This window comes from Mytilus galloprovincialis, chromosome 13 (assembly GCF_965363235.1).
Source record: "Mytilus galloprovincialis chromosome 13, xbMytGall1.hap1.1, whole genome shotgun sequence".
NCBI classification, from domain to species: Eukaryota; Metazoa; Mollusca; class Bivalvia; order Mytilida; family Mytilidae; genus Mytilus; species Mytilus galloprovincialis.
This window is the reverse complement of record NC_134850.1, coordinates 45,142,018-45,161,557: the sequence shown is the minus strand read 5'-3', so window position 1 is coordinate 45,161,557 and position 19,540 is coordinate 45,142,018. Positions and strand designations below refer to the sequence as shown.

At 32.4% G+C, this 19,540-nt stretch overlaps 1 protein-coding gene across 1 annotated transcript; it reads right to left on the bottom strand.

Annotated features, from left to right (window-relative positions):
• Positions 1-166: 166 nt before the first annotated feature.
• LOC143057638 (protein SCO1 homolog, mitochondrial-like) lies at positions 167-18,405 on the bottom strand. The gene is made up of 8 exons (XM_076230992.1): positions 18,243-18,405; positions 15,309-15,575; positions 14,682-14,772; positions 11,542-11,739; positions 10,361-10,453; positions 4,409-4,524; positions 2,522-2,670; positions 167-213 (listed from the first exon to the last, which is right to left on the bottom strand). The coding sequence occupies exons 1-7, from the start codon at positions 18,303-18,305 to the stop codon at positions 2,542-2,544; spliced, it is 957 nt and encodes a 318-aa protein (XP_076087107.1). The 5' UTR covers positions 18,306-18,405; the 3' UTR covers positions 167-213; positions 2,522-2,541.
• Positions 18,406-19,540: the final 1,135 nt, after the last annotated feature.

The following is a 19,540-nucleotide window of genomic DNA, read 5'->3' as shown; positions in this document are numbered from 1 at the left end:
CTTGACTTTTCTATGATGTGTTTTGTTTATCATTGTTTGTCTTTTTCTTTTTTTTTTTGCCATGGCGTTGTCAGTTAATTTTTACTTGTGTATGTGATGGTCCCTTTAGAATGTTTAGAATCTTTAGTCTGGAGCCCACTTTTACAGACTTATAATAAGTAGTATGTTGTACCCAATGAATAATAATGGTATTCATAAACATTTTAATATAAACTAGAGGCTCTAAAGAGCCTGTGTCGCTCACCTTGGTCTATGTGAATATTAAACAATGGACACAGATGGATTCATGACAAAATTGTGTTTTGGTGATGGTGATGTGTTTGTAGATCTTACTTTACTAAACATTCTTGCTGCTTACAATTATCTCTATCTATAACAGTACTTTCTGTGGAAAATGTTATTGAAAATCTTCAAATTTTAAGAAAATTGTTAAAAATTGACTATGAAGGGCAATAACTCCTAAGGGGGTCAATTGACTATTTTGGTCATACTGACTTATTTTTAGTTCTTACTTTGCTGTACATTATTGCTGTTTACAGTTTATCTCTATCTATAATAATATTCAAGATAATAACAAAAAAACAGCAAAATTTCCTCAAAATTACCAATTTAGGGGCAGCAACCTAACAACCGATTATCCGATTCATCTGAAATTCCAGGGCAGATAGATCGTGACCTGATCAACAATTTTACTTCCTGTCAGATTTGCTCTTAATGCTTTGGTTTTTGAGTTATAAGCCAAAAACTGCATTTTACCCCATGTTCTATTTTTAGCCATGGCGACCATCTTGGTTTGTTGGTCGAGTTACCGGACACATTTTTTTAACTAGATATCCAAATGATGATTATGGCCAAGTTTGGTTAAATTTGGCCCAGTAGTTTCAGAGGAGAAGATTTTTCTATAAGATTACTAAGATTTACGAAAAATGGTTAAAAATTGACTATAAAGGGCAATAACTCCTAAAGTGGTCAACTAACCATTTTGGTCATGTTGACTTATTTGTAGATCTTACTTTGCTGAACATTATTGCTGTTTACAGTTTATCTCTATCTATAATAATATTCAAGATAATAACCAAAAACAGCAAAATTTCCTTAAAATTACCATTTCAGGGGCAGCAACCCAACAACGAATTGTCCGATTCATCTGAAAATTTCAGGGCAGGTAGATCTTGACCTGATGAACAATATTACTGCAATCAGATTTGCTCTAAATGCTTTGGTTTTTGAGTTATAAGCCAAAAACTGCATTTTACCCCTATGTTCTATTTTTAGCCATGGCGGCCATCTTGGTTGGTTGGGCGGGTCACCGGACACATTTTTTAAACTAGATACCCCAATGATGATTATGGCCAAGTTTGGTTAAATTTGGCCCAGTAGTTTCAGAGGAGAAGATTTTTCTAAAAGATCACTAAGATTTACGAACAATGGTTAAAAATTGACTATAAAGGGCAATAACTCCTAAAGTGGTCAACTGACCATTTTGGTCATGTTGACTTATTTGTAGATCTTACTTTGCTGAACATTATTGCTGTTACAGTTTATCTCTATCTATAATAATATTCAAGATAATAACCAAAAACAGCAAAATTTCCTTAAAATTACCATTTCAGGGGTAGCAACCCAACAACGAATTGTCCGATTCATCTGAAAATTTCAGGGCAGGTAGATCTTGACCTGATGAACAATATTATTGCTATCAGATTTGCTCTAAATGCTTTGGTTTTTTGAGTTATAAGCCAAAAACTGCATTTTACCCCTATGTTCTATTTTTAGCCATGGCGGCCATCTTGGTTGGTTGGTCGGGGCTCCGGACACATTTTTTAAACTAGATACCCCAATGATGATTGTGGCCAAGTTTGGTTAAATTTGACCCAGTAGTTTCAGAGGAGAAGATTTTTCTAAAAGATTACTAAGATTTACGAAAAATGGTTAAAAATTGACTATAAAGGGCAATAACTCCTAAAGTGGTCAACTGACCATTTTGATCATGTTGACTTATTTGTAGATCTTACTTTGCTGAACATTATTGCTGTTTACAGTTTATCTCTATCTATAATAATATTCAAGATAATAACCAAAAACAGAAAAATTTCCTTAAAATTACCATTTCAGGGGGAGCAACCCAACAACGAAATGTCCGATTCATCTGAAAATTTCAGGGCAGATAGATCTTGACCTGTTGAACAATATTACCCCATGTCAGATTTGCTCTAAATGCTTTGGTTTTTGAGTTATAAGCCAAAAACTGCATTTTACCCCTATGTTCTATTTTTAGCCATGGCGGCCATCTTGGTTGGTTGGGCGGGTCACCGGACACATTTTTTAAACTAGATACCCCAATGATGATTGTGGCCAAGTTTGGTTAAATTTGGCCCAGTAGTTTCAGAGGAGAAGATTTTTGTAAAAGTTAACGCAGGACGACGACGGACGACGACGACGACGACGACGGACGACGACGGACGCCGGACGCCAAGTGATGAGAAAAGCTCACTTGGCCCTTTGGGCCAGGTGAGCTAAATAAAAAACAGTGAAAAAAAGTTATTTTCTATGAAGTCTCATATGTTGTGCTATGCTTTTTGAAGCTTGAAGTGCAGTTTTATCTTTTCCATAATAATCAACAAATTCTCCTTTGGGACTTATTAAGTACATCACAATAGTATGGTCAACCTGAAAAGTAAATATATGAGGGATTAAAAATTATTTTACTAAATTCAAGACCATATAATTATGCTAATACATTTATTTTGATCACAATTAAATTACTAAAATTAAAAATATTTTTAGCATCATTTCTAAAACATTTAGTGTAACTACACATTAGGTTGTAAACCTGCCAAAAATGCAGGCCTGTTGAAGTAAAATTCCAAAATCAAACGTGGATTGACGGGAGAAAAAGCTGACTATTACGACTGCCAACTATTAAAGGTAAAGATGACATCCTATAATAATCTATATATTAATATATCCGATATCTGGTGCTTAAGTTTTGTTTTATATCTATGCATAGAGTGTGACCCTCTAAATAGACATGCTAGAACTTTAAATCATCTCACAGTAGACATACTGATGTTAAATAGACTATTAGTTTGCCGTTTGTGAGATAAAAAAACTAATCATTAATTACAATCAAAGAGCAGATTGCTCTGAGGGATACTATTGCCTTTGTTTCATTGACACATGTATACATGTAGCTGGTTAATATTATTTTCAAAACTAATTCAACTGTACATGTAAAATAGTTACAAATCCCAGATAAAAGTGTATGAACAATGTAATTAGGCCTATTGTGTTTTATTTTTGTACTATCAATTCAAGTTTACTTTCCACAGCAGTCACTGAGACTCAGAGTGAGAGAAGGTATTTCACAAGTTTCGTATCTTATCACCTATTTTTCTACGTTAATTCTAACTCTTTAAATATTTAATTTCCTTTGGGTCAGTGATCATGACTCCTTTCCGTACACATTTATCGGTTTAAATTGCGATCGTTTTTAATATAATACGACGTTTATTGACAGAACGAGCTAATACTCGACGTTTTGTTTTGATTCAGAATTCATGGAAGTTACTTCCGGAAGGGAGACAACTCGAAACGATAATATGGAAGACTCCATTTCGCCTGAAGGGGTGTTCTACGATGTGAATTTCATTTATTTTAATTTAAATGATGCATATGATTTAAAATTATGCAACAACAATAACCCTCAATAGCAGACATACATTGAAAAGATCCCATGAGTTATAAATCAATTAATTGAGTGGGGAATCCAGAGCAACCATTCAATCTAAAACCCCTTGAAGTCAAGAAAACTATACGCATGCGCATAATTTCCAAAACAAACCCTGGAGCAAGAACGTATATTAAATTTTTATATATAGATGGTTCTTTATTTCTTTATGGAAGTACAATCTCAAATATCAGTTTAATAACGGTAACATATAAGAAAAACTCCACTTCAGTTCTTATATGACAGAAATAGATTTATCGGAATTCAGAGAACTCTCAATTTTATCAAAACTGGGAATTCCCTCTGACGTGTTTCTAAATTTATAAAAACACTAAATATAAATACTGCTCAATTTCTGATTTTCCGTGTTGTTAAAAACACCCATATAAGTCAAGGGAATTATCAAACATGAAGATTATGAAAAGAACATTATAGGACAGTTGCTCAATCCCTTTGTTTGTTTTTACCTTTTAAAGCAAGACAATCATAAGAATATGAGATGTTCCTTAATGTTTAGAATAAAACGATTGACGTGAGGGCAATGCTCTGAGCCACCGGTATCTGTCTACAGATTGCTTGAAAGCAATCGTATCCCAAAAAATAAAATCTGAAGTAATGTCATCCCTGTTATGCCACTATAATCATGATAATACTGGTATCCACAATATTGGTACTTACAATATAATCTCCATCTTCATCAACTGGTCCCTTGCTGTAATATACTCTAAATGTTCTGGTCATTTGTTGTATTTGTTCATGGGTACCAGTAAGTCCTAATAGTTTTGGAGAAAATTCTGAAAATAAAACAATAAAATTGACTTGCAAAATTGTATACTCGTAAAGCCTAGTTCACAAGAACATATATCCTTAATATCCTATAAGCTGTACTTGCTTTTAGAATAAAGTATTATTACTATTGTTTAGTCAAGGGTCAAAAACACTGCCTCATTCTAAAATTTTCATACATGTATATACACTGAGTTGTGAAATATGTCTATACTTTTAATTTGTGTATTATTGAAAGTTTCATGTAAATAGTGAAAGTTACAATGCAACACCTTATCACATTTATGACATTTTTACTTCTCAATATAATCATTACAGATTAATACTCAATTTCTCCAATTTTTGCGCTATTTACACATTTCTTGATTGGTGTGAGAAAAATAAATCTCCTCACAAGTGAAAATCTGTTCTCAGCAAATGATCGGCCAAAATTTAACTCTTAACGTTAAATTTCCTTGGCTTCTTCTTGATTTTCCTATTGTGACATCATGAAAAAAGACAACCATGCCTGATGACGTCATGAAAAAGACACCCATACCTGATGACGTCACATAAAAAGTACACAACTTTCTTCAAATCTTTGAAAAGGAAGAAGGAAGAATAAAAGTCATTAAAGAAACAGATTCCACCACTATAACTCTTAATGTATTACGATATTTCTCCCCTCTCAACAGTTAAATTTTAATTTTTTTGAAAAGCTTGGCAAGCCTCGCGCTTTAAATATAAAAATTTAAATTGTTTTGTATTACTAGTTATATCTATTTATATGTAAAATGTGAACTATTTTCACCAGAATGAAAAAAGGCTTCAAAATATAATAGCCAATTTTGTGAATCTTCTCTTCTGACATATATAAATCAAAGTGCTTGTAAGCGCTGAAGCATTGAAGGGTAAAGATTGTGTTAATCTATCAGTGAGAATTAAATCAAATATGTTATTTTCTATGGTTACATCTTCTGACATCAGACTCAGATTTCTCTTGAACTGAATTTTAATGTGCATATTGTTATGCGTTTACTTTTCTACATTGGCTAGAGGTATAGGGGAGGGTTGAGATCTCATAAACATGTTTAACCCCGCCGCATTTTTGCGCCTGTCCCAAGTCAGGAGCCTCTGGCCTTTGTTAGTCTTGTATTATTTTAAATTTTAGTTTCTTGTGTACAATTTGGAGTTAAGTATGGCGTTCATTATCACTGAGCTAGTATATATATTTGTTTAGGGGCCAGCTGAAGGACACCTCAGGGTGTGGGAATTTCTCGCTGCATTGAAGACCTGTTGGTGACCTTCTGCTGTTGTCTGTTCTATGGTCGGGTTGTTGTCTCTTTGACACATTCCCCATTTCCATTCTCAATTTTATTGCATTGCCAATAAAGGATTGGTTGTAGTTGATTCAACTAGAATTATTGACAATGGCAGATAACTCCAATTTTTAAAGATAACTTAAACAACATAACAATGACATCATTTATATTTTCAGAACAGGTATTAGATTCCTGCACCTTGCAAAAGTTATGTAATTTTCTTGACAGGTGTAACATCGTTTTGTGACTTAAATATCTGAGTATATTATTCCATTGATAAATTTCTGTAAATGTTCATGGATAGAATGTATAGAATGTTATGATCAATGCACTATATTGTGTGTATAAAAAAGGTAGTAATCAGCCTTGGAAAATTAAGATATCAAGTCAGTAACATAGGGTTTTGATTCCCCAAAAACCACACTCAATGTACTTGTCACAAAAATCCTGATAAATAAAATCATATACATATACTCAAAAAATCTTTATCCATTGAAATAAATTTAATGAAAAGAAAAGTGTCAATAAGAAACATAGAAAACCTAAAACATTTTCTATTCACAAATCTTTTTTGAACACTGACATCTATCAGGAAGTTACAATAATTTTTCATTCAAATTCAACAGAGGTAGTTTTTGTACTAAAAACAATGCTTGAAAAACTTGATACTCATACATGTACACTGATATTTTCACACAATAAATGGTGATTTAAAAATAAATAGCATAAGCAAAACCAGAAATCAGCAAAGACATGACAGAAGGAAGTATTAAGTAAGTAATGAGATATATAATATTTCTAAATAATAACAAATGTATAATGACAAAAACATTTGTAAACATTGCGTTCTTTTAAATACAGGGTTTTAACTCAGATAAATTATATCAACATATGAGTGTAAGTATATATAACAATAAATAGTTACAACTTACAAAATGACTTATACCAGAAGATTTTTTCTGATATATTATGTATCAATTTTACCTTGTACCATAGCTAGGACAGGAGTATTGTAGATACATTATTATGGTTGGATACCAATTGTCGTGCATTTCGTAGGTTTCGACGATCCACGAAATTAAATTTTCAACAAATGACAAATTTCCTACAGGCCCATTTGCAAACTTCGACAAAACCACTATATCAAATATTCACAAACATGCAAGGTTATCTTAATCCACGAAAATAAGTGAATCTACAGTATTTTCCATCTGTCAGTCATTATTATTTCTGCAAATTGCAAATTCATGGAACTCATCCAGAAAAAAAATCACATCTATAACATGTAATACATTGAGAATCAAAGGGTCCTTTTCTATTTCTTTAACAATAAGATGTGGTATGATTGCCAATGAGACAACTATCCCCTTTAGCATGCTGAGTCCAAATAAGGTGAATCTTAGCAACTATGTAGGTTTCTGTAAGGCCTTTAACAATGATTAAATGCCATAATGTATAGTCAGTTGTAAATTTTTTATCAATTCAAACATGAAACTAACTGCATGATTTATGAAAATACAAGAGAAATCCATAGTACACAGATGCCCCACTCACACTATCATTTTCCATGTTAAGTGGACCATGAATTGGGGTCAAAACTCTAATTTGAGTTAAATCAAAATTAGAAAGATCTTATCATAAGGAACATGTGTACTAAGTTTCAAGTTGATTAGACTTCAACTTCATCAAAAACTACCTTGACCAAAAACTTAAACCTAAACATGCTAAAGCGGGACAGTCGGACAAACAGACAGATGAACAGACAGACAGACAATCAGACAGATGAACAGACACACAGACCAGAAAACATAATGCCCATAAATGGGGCATAAAAATGTAATTAAAAACAAATATGACAGATAAAAAAAATCCATCAATCAACACTAAATAACTGGCCCATGACTCGGGATAGCCAAACCAAAAATGTAATAGGTTGAAAAAGTTTGTGAAGACTCAGCCCTCCATTTACATTGGGACAACCCTATGCATGTTGTGACAGCACAATATGTAAATAACAACTGTAAAATCTATTGGAATTCTGATTAACATGATGACAAAAAAAATCTGTAAATTCAGAAATCTATTGGGTTTAGAACGATGGACAAATTTGAAAGATTATTTATTGTGATTTTACAATAATTTCTGAACACACGTTACATCAAGACAAAACACTAATTATCTGAGAGTCTGAACACACGTTACATCAAGACAAAACACACTAATTATCTAAGAGTCTGAACACACGTAACATCAAGACAAAACACACTAATTATCTAAGAGTCTGAACACACGTTACATCAAGACAAAACACTCTAATTATCTAAGAGTCTGAACACACGTAACATCAAGACAAAACACACTAATTATCTAAGAGTTTGAACACACGTTACATCAAGACAAAACACTCTAATTATCTAAGAGTCTGAACACACGTAACATCAAGACAAAACACACTAATTATCTAAGAGTCTGAACACACGTTACATCAAGACAAAACACACTAATTATCTAAGAGTCTGAACACAAGTAACATCAAGACAAAACACACTAATTATCTAAGAGTCTGAACACACGTTACATCAAGACAAAACACACTAATTATCTAAGAGTCTGAACACACGTTACATCAACATGATCAAGACAAAACACACTAATTATCTAAGAGTCTGAACACAGTGGCGGATCCAGAGGGGGGGTTCCGGGGGTCCGCACCCCCCCTTTATTTTGGCCGATCAATGCATTTGAATCGGGACATATGTTTTGCACCCCCCCTGCACCCCCCCTTTGCCCTGGGCTAGCACCCCCCTTTCGAAAATTCCTGCATCCGCCACTGAAACACACGTAACATCAAGACAAAACACACTAATTATCTAAGAGTCTGAACACACTTTACATCAAGACAAAACACACTAATTATCTAAGAGTCTGAACACATGTAACATCAAGACAAAACACACTAATTATATAAATCTAAGAGTCTGAACACACGTAACATCAAGACAAAACACACTAATTATCTAAGAGTCTGAACACACGTTACATCAACATGATCAAGACAAAACACACTAATTATCTAAGAGTCTGAACACACGTAACATCAAGACAAAACACACTAATTATTTAAGAGTCTGAACACACGTTACATCAAGACAAAACACACTAATTATCTAAGAGTCTGAACACACTTTACATCAAGACAAAACACACTAATTATCTAAGAGTCTGAACACACGTAACATCAAGACAAAACACACTAATTACCTAAGAGTCTGAACACACGTAACATCAAGACAAAACACACTAATTATCTAAGAGTCTGAACACACGTTACATCAACATGATCAAGACAAAGCACACTAATTATCTAAGAGTCTGAACACACGTTACATCAACATGATCAAGACAAAGCACACTAATTATCTAAGAGTCTGAACACACGTAACATCAAGACAAAACACACTAATTATCTAAGAGTATGAACACAGGTTACATCAAGACAAAACACACTAATTATCTAAGAGTCTGAACACACGTTACATCAAGACAAAACACACTAATTATCTAAGAGTCTGAACACACGTTACATCAAGACAAAACACACTTAATATCTAAGAGTCTGAACACACGTAACATCAAGACAAAACACACTAATTATCTAAGAGTCTGAACACACGTAACATCAAGAAAAAACACACTAATTATCTAAGAGTCTGAACACATGTTACATCAAGACAAAACACACTAATTATCTAAGAGTCTGAACACATTTAACATCAAGACAAAACACACTAATTATCTAAGAGTCTGAACACATGTAACATCAAGACAAAACACACTAATTATCTAAGAGTCTGAACACACGTTACATCAACATGATCAAGACAAAACACACTAATTATCTAAGAGTCTGAACACACGTTACATCAACATGATCAAGACAAAACACACTAATTATCTAAGAGTCTGAACACACGTAACATCAAGACAAAACACACTAATTATCTAAGAGTCTGAACACACGTTACATCAAGACAAAACACACTAATTATCTAAGAGTCTGAACACACGTTACATCAAGACAAAACACACTAATTATCGAGTCTGAACACACGTAACATCAAGACAAAACACACTAATTATCTAAGAGTACTGGCAATAACTGATTTTGTAAGATAAGTTTTTGTCTATAAAAATAGGAGGACATTTGGTATATATGATTAAAATTAAGTCCTAGTTAGCAATTATAGGCCACAGTTCAACCTCCAACAATGAGAAAAATCCATATCTTATAGTCTGCTATAAAAGGCTCCGACAATAAAACTGTGAAACAATGTAAAAGAGAAGATTATAAAAAATCATTTATTTTCCTTTTTCCATTATATTTTGTTATTCACCAGTAAGGGTCATCTTAATCTCAGATGCATGACTCAAATGTGACAGCCACCTATAATTTACATATTTGTATATGTGCAAACAAATACTTTAAACTGATATTTTATTCAAATAAAGCTTTAAAAGTTTAACATCTCAATGAATTATTTACCTTTACAATATTTTTTGACCGCTTCTTTACTATCTCTGTCTGGATCTACTGTGACAAATAATGGTACCAGTTCTGGGACACCAGCTGTTTTGCCTGCAAGTTATAAATTTTTACACATGTAAATGTACATCTTTTGTATTGCAATCTGATCTAGATACAGATCCTGTGTAAAACACTTCCCTTACATTGACAACACTCCGTTCTACTCTCTGCGACCTTCTGTACCCTTTGATTTTTCATTGTGAAACACATTTTTAAAGAATTGAGGCCAAAAATGTATTAGCTGATGTAAAATATACCAGAATAGAAAGTCAAATGGAGTGTTGTCAGATCCCAGCTGTAAGCATAGCTATTAAATGAAGAACCATAACATTTATTATGTTGGTTTTTTTTTGTGATAAAATGAAATACAGTACTGTATCTGTTTATTTGAATTTCCCCCACTTTCTGGTCTGTAAAATGGGAGACAACTCCAATTAAAAAAATATTTCCACAAACTATTATAGTTGTACCCAGCTTCTATTTACATAAACATGATAAACATGATAATGGGATAAACACATTTTGGCCACTTATTGATAAACATGATAAACTGGAAATAATCATATCGTTCCGTTTAAGATTGATTCATATAAGTTATTTTGGATCCATGACATCACTATACATATCCATTAAAAGAACTGATAAATGTCAGACATTAAGCAATGGTCTCCCTAGGGCTCCCTCAAGGTAATGTGATTGTATATTTCATTGAATGTGACGCTATCTATAAAGATTGTCTGATAGACTGTGTTATTGCATATCGGTAATGCTTTAATTTCTAAAAACAAGATGGTATTTCAAATTACCCTACATTTTTTAGCTATTAACAAAGATCCTATATGACAGTTGTGGGTATGGCATAACCACATGAAGATTGGAGTAGAATATCACAAAGCTATGACATGTAGTTGTTGAGACAGATGTGACAGAAATTGGTTATGGACATTTGAGCTTGCTTCTTCATTAGTAAAAAGGTCAGACAGTATATACATGGTGTACCCCTTCTTTTGAAACAAATTATTACAAATTCAATACATTACAGGTTTTCCCTTACCTGAATTTGTGGGGGTTGATTAGTATTTTTTACTTTGAATATTTGAGCAATCAAATACACAACAGATATTTTTAAATATACTTACCTAAAATATCTACAACTTCACACATTTTTTCTATTTCATCCGGGCAGATATCTGGACAATGTGTAAAACCAAAATAAATAGCCAGCCATTTTCCTTGATAATCTTTGTCTGTCTTTGGCTCACCGTTGTAGTCGACTAAAGACCATTCTCCACCTATTGCAGCTTTGCCTACTGATGCATTTCTCTCGCGTGCTAATTCTATAATCAAAAGAGAATTCAAATGGTTGATGAGTTTATAGAAAGATAAACCTGCCAATCTTGGAAACCTTCAGTTACTTATAAAAACTACTGACTAAAATTTTTCAAAGATCACAGATTGTTTATTTACTTCAAACATGTCTATTGATTGTGAAGATAATGCCAGAGAAATACAAACACTGGTCTTTCTGGGTTAAAATATCTTACTGGGGAAGATTCTACACTTCATGCACTTCTGCGCAGGAGATTTACATATTTCTTTGTATACACAAGAGATTCCCAGTAAAAACAAGAGGGTTGACAGGTATGTAGAAATGCAAATGCAAAATTTGTTTGAGCATCAGCCATTTAACTGATATAACTCATCACAGTTTGTGTCTATACCAAGTTATATATATATACATGTATATAAATAGAATAAGTAATCCAAAAAATGTTTTTTGGGGATTTTTTTTTTGGTGTCTATTTTCTTGGGATGTTAGTTGTTCATGTCGTTGGAGGTTGGGGTGGTCTGTTTTCCAGTCAAATATTAAATTTTTTTACAGATACTCTTTTATGCCTTGTTCATGCTAGTATGCAATCAAACTTTAAAGATTTCTTAATGACGAATCTCCAGCACAAAAATCAAACTAAGTCATGTAAGTCTTCTGACATGACATGTGTATGGATTTGTGTAAAAATTGTACTCAATTCATTACCATGTGCATAATGTTTACAGATATTTATGCAAAATTGAAATATTATTAAAGGGGCACTAGCTGTCAAATTCATGTTCACCGATTCTAATCAAATTCTCATATTTGATTTTTAACAATGTAAAACATTTATCCAAACTATTAAAGTCTAAATAAAACAATTAACAAGGCACAGGCATGAAAATATGTAGCTTTGTTTCTTGTGTATTTGAGTCTAGACGCCGTCTAATTATTTATCGAGTTGACCTCAATAGTCATCAGATGACCATATAAGCAATGTAAACATAAATATAGATATAAATAGATTAGGCAAACACGTGCTGTTGAATTATTTTAGGTCAATTTAATTTCATATTACAGATAAAAAATAAATGTTTATCTTCGTTTTTACCTGTATTATAATGTTTATTTGTGGATTGAATCAGTCAATCAAATGATTTACCTTTGTTTCACTTTCAATGTTGACATTCTCTTCCTTTAAATAACTTTACACATACAATTCACGTGTTATCCATCCCAAGCTAAGGGGTTAAATCAAAGTTCACATGAATACGGATTCAATGATAATCAATGCTTTTTTTGCTTATTTTGACAAAATTGAACCTTATTGGCTACTAAAAGGGAATTATAATTTCACTATTTGTATTTCATTACTGATTGAGCCAAAAAAAAAAATAATATATTAGGTTTTTCATATATCTCGTAGTTAGTGCCCCTTTAATAAACTATTATAGCTTTTATATATTTCGGAGTGTAGTATGAAGTCCATTATCACTGAACTAGTACATATTTTTGTTTAGGGGCACACTGAAGCAGGTCTCCGGGTGAGGGTTTTCTAGCTGTATTGAAGATCCTTAGGTGGCCTTTGGCTGTTTTCTGCTCTTTGGTGGTTGTCTCTTTAACACATTTCCCAATTCCATTCTCAATTTTATTTATCACAAACTCATTCAAGCATGATATAAATGTACAGTCAACTCTCGTTATGTCGAAGTCAGCCGGACCAGAGAAATATTTCGAGATACGCGTAGTTCGACTCAAACGAACACCGGAAGTTCGACAATCTAAGGGACACAACTCTTACTTAGATTGGTAAAGCTAAAATAAATCTGGGTGAATATGGCAAGGGGATCGATATTCTTGTATCAGATCGACGTATTTGTATGTCACAGTCTTTTATTATTAATGTATAATGACTTTTTTTCTTACTTATTCAATTGTTTCAATAAAAAAAAATCATATGGCTTTTCCAAGAGAGTAATTTCAAATCGACAGTTTCGTAATTCAGGTCGCTAATAGCTGACAAAATTGTTTATTCTCGGATACAAGTGATTTAAGAAAATTTTGATTTCTATTCATTTTGTTTTATCTCACTCTTTCTTTTCAAAAGAATATATAACAAGATTAAAGACGCCGTTTGGGTAGTTTTTAGGTGATCATCAACGGAAGCCATAATCCTCACTTTATACACACCCAAGCTCATTAGTGTAAATAACAAATTAATTGTTTTGTAAACAATTTAAATACTTTTTCATGAACATTAACAATGTATCACTAATTATTTATAAAAATTCTATAAAAGATAATCTTAGGTAAACACTCATGGAAAAAGCATGTCATAAATCAATACAGTGGTCAGTGACCGGAAATTTAATTACACGTGTATTGTCAGATTAACTCTTCAATCCATTTAAATCCCGGAGGTCATGTTTTGACATATGTGTATTAGTTCGAGATAAAAAAATGAATTTCGAATGCTTTTGTTAACCTTGGGACCGTAAATTTAGTTCGACTCAACCGAAATTTCGACTCATCCAATTTCGACTCATCAGGAGTCGAATGACATACTTTTGTATGCAAATAAAGTTCGGGACCACGTGAAAACTTCGACTCATCCGAAAAAAAGATGTTATTTATCCCTAACATGCTGAAATGCACTTCTCATTTTAGCAATTTCAGACAAGAATAAAGGTAGATGACTCATATATTTCGATAATTCTTGATAAAACTGTACTAAAAAATAATTTCAAAATCACTTATAACATGTATAACATGTATAATATCAGTGACATGGGATATTCCCCTATCTATTTTATTAATTGTTTCATGTTATTATTCTGTATGAGGTTGCATGACCAGCTATATATAGAATGTTTTATTTTCATTAAATTGGCTCACACAGGGAGCAAAATACAATAGAAAACATTAATAGGACAATAACAAATTGGATAATATAAACACTACGCTTACCTAGTTCACGCTTCTTCTTAACATGATTAAAATACAGTAACATTACTGTACCAACTGCAGCAGTAAGACCAAGAGTTTTCCATGTGACTGGCTAAAACCATAAAACAATACATTGAGTACATTATGTACATACAGCATTAGTTTAAACATATTTATTTATAGTGGATTGGGAAACAAGTTTTGCAACTTATATTAATCCCTTTCCACTTTGTGGGTACGAGTTCTGCCTTGTAGCGGCATTAGCCTGCTCTTTTTCAAAATCTACAAGGATGTCTTTAACGTGCAAGAGATATGGCTCTCTCTTAACACGGGTCAGCAATTTATCTTCCCCTTTCAACGGACTATCATCGTTTCCTCAAGACCATACTCATGATACTCGCAAATGGTGTCAAGGGAGAGCCGAAAATTCAGTCCCTGAAATTTTCATCCCAGTCGGGAATCGAACATACAGCATTCAAATAAATAGTTTTATTCAATCATACAGATTTACTTGTGTTTAACTCTAGATATTGTACCATGTACATTTCCATTATTTAGATGCTAGAAGTTAAAATTATTGGTCAATTGAAATATGAACAATCATGACCAGATGACTATTGAGCTTAATGCAATAATTTAATATCTTACCGATCCTACTTCTCTTTTTGATTTCTTTGGAGTTTTTTTGGGTTCCTCCGATTGCTTTGGAGGTTTTTTGTCTTCCTCAGGACTTCCACTTGTTTTATCTGAATTCCACCTTTTAATCACAGAATTGAAAGAACTTGTTCTCTGAAGCAATAATTTTTGACAGTTTGAAAGAGATTGAACCTGATGAAATGGTATAAATGAGTTTTGCACAGAATGTCCCGATATGCTTTTACTGGTGCAGGAGTGATTCATGAAACTCCTCGTCCACTGAAAAAAAAATATTCATATACATGGGATAATCATAGTTCATTAGATTGAGAGAAACAGTAAGTGTTTTAAGAGTTGTATGTACATGCAAACATGTAGAATTTAGCTGATTAGTAATAATACATCTGGATGTACATGATGTATGGTACCTTGTATTGTAATGTGTAATTTTATTCTTTAATAGCTTAAACATCCTGTTTATAACAAGTCTGGTACAACATGTACATGTACAAACAATGTACTTTACTGGATGACAATTCTGGAGTAAAATTTTATACCAGTATTGTGTTTGAAGTACATGTAGAGGCATTCCTAGTTTCATATTTTCATCTTCGCTAGCCAAGTGTTACGTTCCACTCCCATTCTCTCCACCCTTGGCATATTGAGCCAACATTTGTGATAACAATGTTCATGATGTACAAACACTTTCTACATTTACACGTGATCATGTTATACATGTAGGCGCATTTTGATTGGATGCAGCAAGTTTCGACTGCAACCAATAATAATCCTTACTTTGTGTCTCTGAAATTTTAGCTCAATCCGCCAAGGGTGGAGAGAACGGGGTGGATCGTAACCCTTGGCTAGCGAAGATGCATATTTTATGCAGTTGTCCAATCACATTAATTCTTAATCTTTTTTTTGCTGTATTCACTGGTATTAGGAGATTGTACAGGAATAAATTAAACAATTTCAATATTTTATCTAGAAATAAGTAATTACGTCAAAAAAAAATTGCATCTTATACCTTTTTAATTAAATTTTCAAATTGTACCAGGTCAAGACAGTAAAAAAAAACACCAAAAGAGGTAAATATTTGTACTACAATCATGACAATGACTACGAATCCGGGTCTGTTCGCGCCCAGTCTTGTTCGCACTCTTTCACTTTGGCACCCTACACGTTTGCGCCCAAATTTTTATTGGTTTCCTGTATAATGACTTAGTAATCAAGTTTTGGCTAGTGTATTCCTTTAAGTATAATTTGTTGTCATTATCCATTTGTGTTGTCTCAAAATAAATTGAGACAGCATTTTTTTTGTGTTGATTAAATCTTAATGTCTCAAAATAAATTGAGCATGTTGAGACAACATTTTTTTTGTGTTGATTAAATCTTAATGTCTCAAAATAAATTGAGACAACATTTTTTTTTTGTGTTGAATAAATCTTAATCATGTTTTTGATTGTCATGATTGTGTATTGTTAAAAAAATAAATAATCAGTTTCTAAATAAAGTGAGATTCTGTCAACATGGTCAACATTTTTTTGGTGTTGTGTTAGATTACTTAGATTAGATTAATATCATCTTTTATTAATCAATCATTTGAATTAAGGAAAAATGTACTTATAAATGAGTAATATGAACAATTTGAAGCTATAACATACAATATACTTATGTCAGTAGTCTATTCTTACAAATTAACCTATATATATTGATATTTATAACTGCACATTTCATTGTTCGAAATGTGCACAATGATATGCTATGTAATATTGTTTAATTGCTGCATCATTACTACATTTATTAGTATACTAGTTGTATGGGCCGTTGCCAATTATTGTAATTGAGTTTGTGCCAATAAAATATTTGTATTTGTATTTGTATTTGTATTTGTTGAATAACTCTTAATCATGTTTTAGTTATTGTATTGCTATAAGTTTATTTCATTGTTTCAAAATAAAGTGAGATTCTGATAACGTTTTTTTTTCAAGCTGTCACAGTAAAAACAGTTATCTTTTGTGTTTTTCATTTAAAATCTTCAATTTTTTAATCATACCAAGCTTAATACATGCAGTATTTACATCAAAGCAATTTAAACAACAATCATGATTTTCTAATTATTCAACTAGAATTTGCTTTAAAATTGGGTGCGAACATGTAGGGTGCGAACGGACTTTGGATGCGAATGTCGAGGTGCGAACGTGTATGGTGCGAAAGTGTATTGGGCGCGAACGGACCTGATATCAATGACTACATGTAGATTAATCATTTAAATTTTAATAATATCTCCATTCAAAAGGTTGTCTTAAACATGTTAAAGAGATATAGACAACTTTCAAGTTATGTCCTTCAAAACAAAAGTTCATCAATGTATGTGTGCCTTTAAGCATGTTAAGAGGTCATTTACCAGATAGAGAGGATCACCTGTCATCCTGCACTTTTACAGTTCATCAAGCTTCTTCCAGATCATCATTATGCAGTAAAAACTAGAAATAATGTTGGTTCATAGGTACTTGACCACTATTCCCTAATGACACCAATTTGCCAATTATCAATAATATATATACAAATTGCTTGCCAAATAATTAGTGCAATATAGCAACATATTTATTCATACGCTCACTCAACATGTGAAAGAAGTGATGATGGCCTAAATGCACAAATGAAGTTCACTAAATTCAGTTTTTAGACAGAAAATTATGCACAGATCTCTTTGTCAAAATAATTATACCGTCTGGCTATCAATTTTTGTAATCAGTGAGAGCATAGGAAAATACAGTGGATTTTCTATTAAATTACACATATATAGTAAGCGTTGATTAACTATATTTTAAGCACATAAACTATCCATTTAACTGTTTAACAGTAAAATATATCGGATTCCAAGGTTACAACTGTACAAGATCGGGAAGAGGATGATGAAATACTATTCATTAAGATACTCACAATACTGCATCTTGCTTTAAAATCATTTCTCATCAATATTTTCATTCCATGCCAAGTTGACATTTTCTTAATTCGGTAAGGCAATCGTATTAGAGTTGGATGTTGAATAACACGTTTTGTAACAGGAGTAAAGGAACAAACACCGATAAGCCTCGAAAGCTTCGGAATAAAAATAAACATTTCCGAACATAACCGGAGGGATAACCTAAAATAAATATTTCCTTCTTGAAACAGGCCCATATTCAAATTCAAATATATAAAAGAGGGACGAAAGATACCAAAGGGACAGTCAAACTCATAAATCTAAAATAAACTGACAACGCCATGGCTGAAAATGAAAAAGACAAACAGACAAACAATTTAGAATTAAATTATAAGAAATGACCATGACTATCTAAACCATAGAAATACATGTGTAAATATTTTAGAATAAACTAGCAATTTTCTTAATAAAAAATGATAATCTTTTGTAGACTTCCATATTACATATGGACAACAATACTTCCATTTTAATGTATATTTAACCGAAATTTACATCAAATTTGTTTTACCATGTTACATAGTTAATTAGCTTGTGCACATCCAAAACGCCACCTTCATGGGGAATTCTGGTAGAAATTAATTGGCGGCACTTGAAACCATATATACATACATGTAAGTAATAAATATGGTTTTTTAACCTTCCCCCTTTTTGGTAAATCCGTTATTTCTTATTATTTTTATGTGAGTTTAATCATTTTCGCGTTTTTCTTTAATGTATGAACATAAATTAACTAGAATTAACATGTATCTACCATACGGTATAGAGACATATAGACTTTTGTAACCTTCCACCTCTTTTTTATCAATTTTTTCTTCTTTTAATTTCGAATGAGTTCGACGGTTTTTCTGTGATAATTTATGTTAACTCAATATATATATACTCAAAATCACATGAATTTACTATTAACCCTTTCCCTTTCATGCATTTTAGACCTTTACTTATCGAAAATACATTATCGAAGTTTAAATGAATACAGAATTCGCATCAATGGTCATACACATGCCATGTTGGGCTCAAATGAAAGATAATTGGTAAAATATTTCAAAAAATTAAGTTTGAAGATAATTCGTCATTTTTTGGTCACGTGGTGTATTTCCAAAAGTCACGTGACTGTTGGAGAAAAAGTGAAAAAATACGAAATCCTGGGGCAAAAAGTCGTGCAGAGACATATTGGTGGGCTAATAGGGTCACGTTTTGATGGAAACATAATGCCTCGAGTCTGTTGAAGCCATATAAGTTATCATAGTGGTATAAA

Excerpts from the sequence above, each read along its gene's own strand:
- LOC143057638 (XM_076230992.1), bottom strand. The coding sequence starts at position 18,305 with ATGTCAACTTGGCATGGAATGAAAATATTGATGAGAAATGATTTTAAA. Across the intron at positions 14,773-15,308 it reads CAAAAAGAGAAGTAGGATCG|CCAGTCACATGGAAAACTCT; the intron begins GTAAGATATTAA and ends TTATGGTTTTAG. Across the intron at positions 10,454-11,541 it reads TGAAGTTGTAGATATTTTAG|GCAAAACAGCTGGTGTCCCA; the intron begins GTAAGTATATTT and ends TATAACTTGCAG.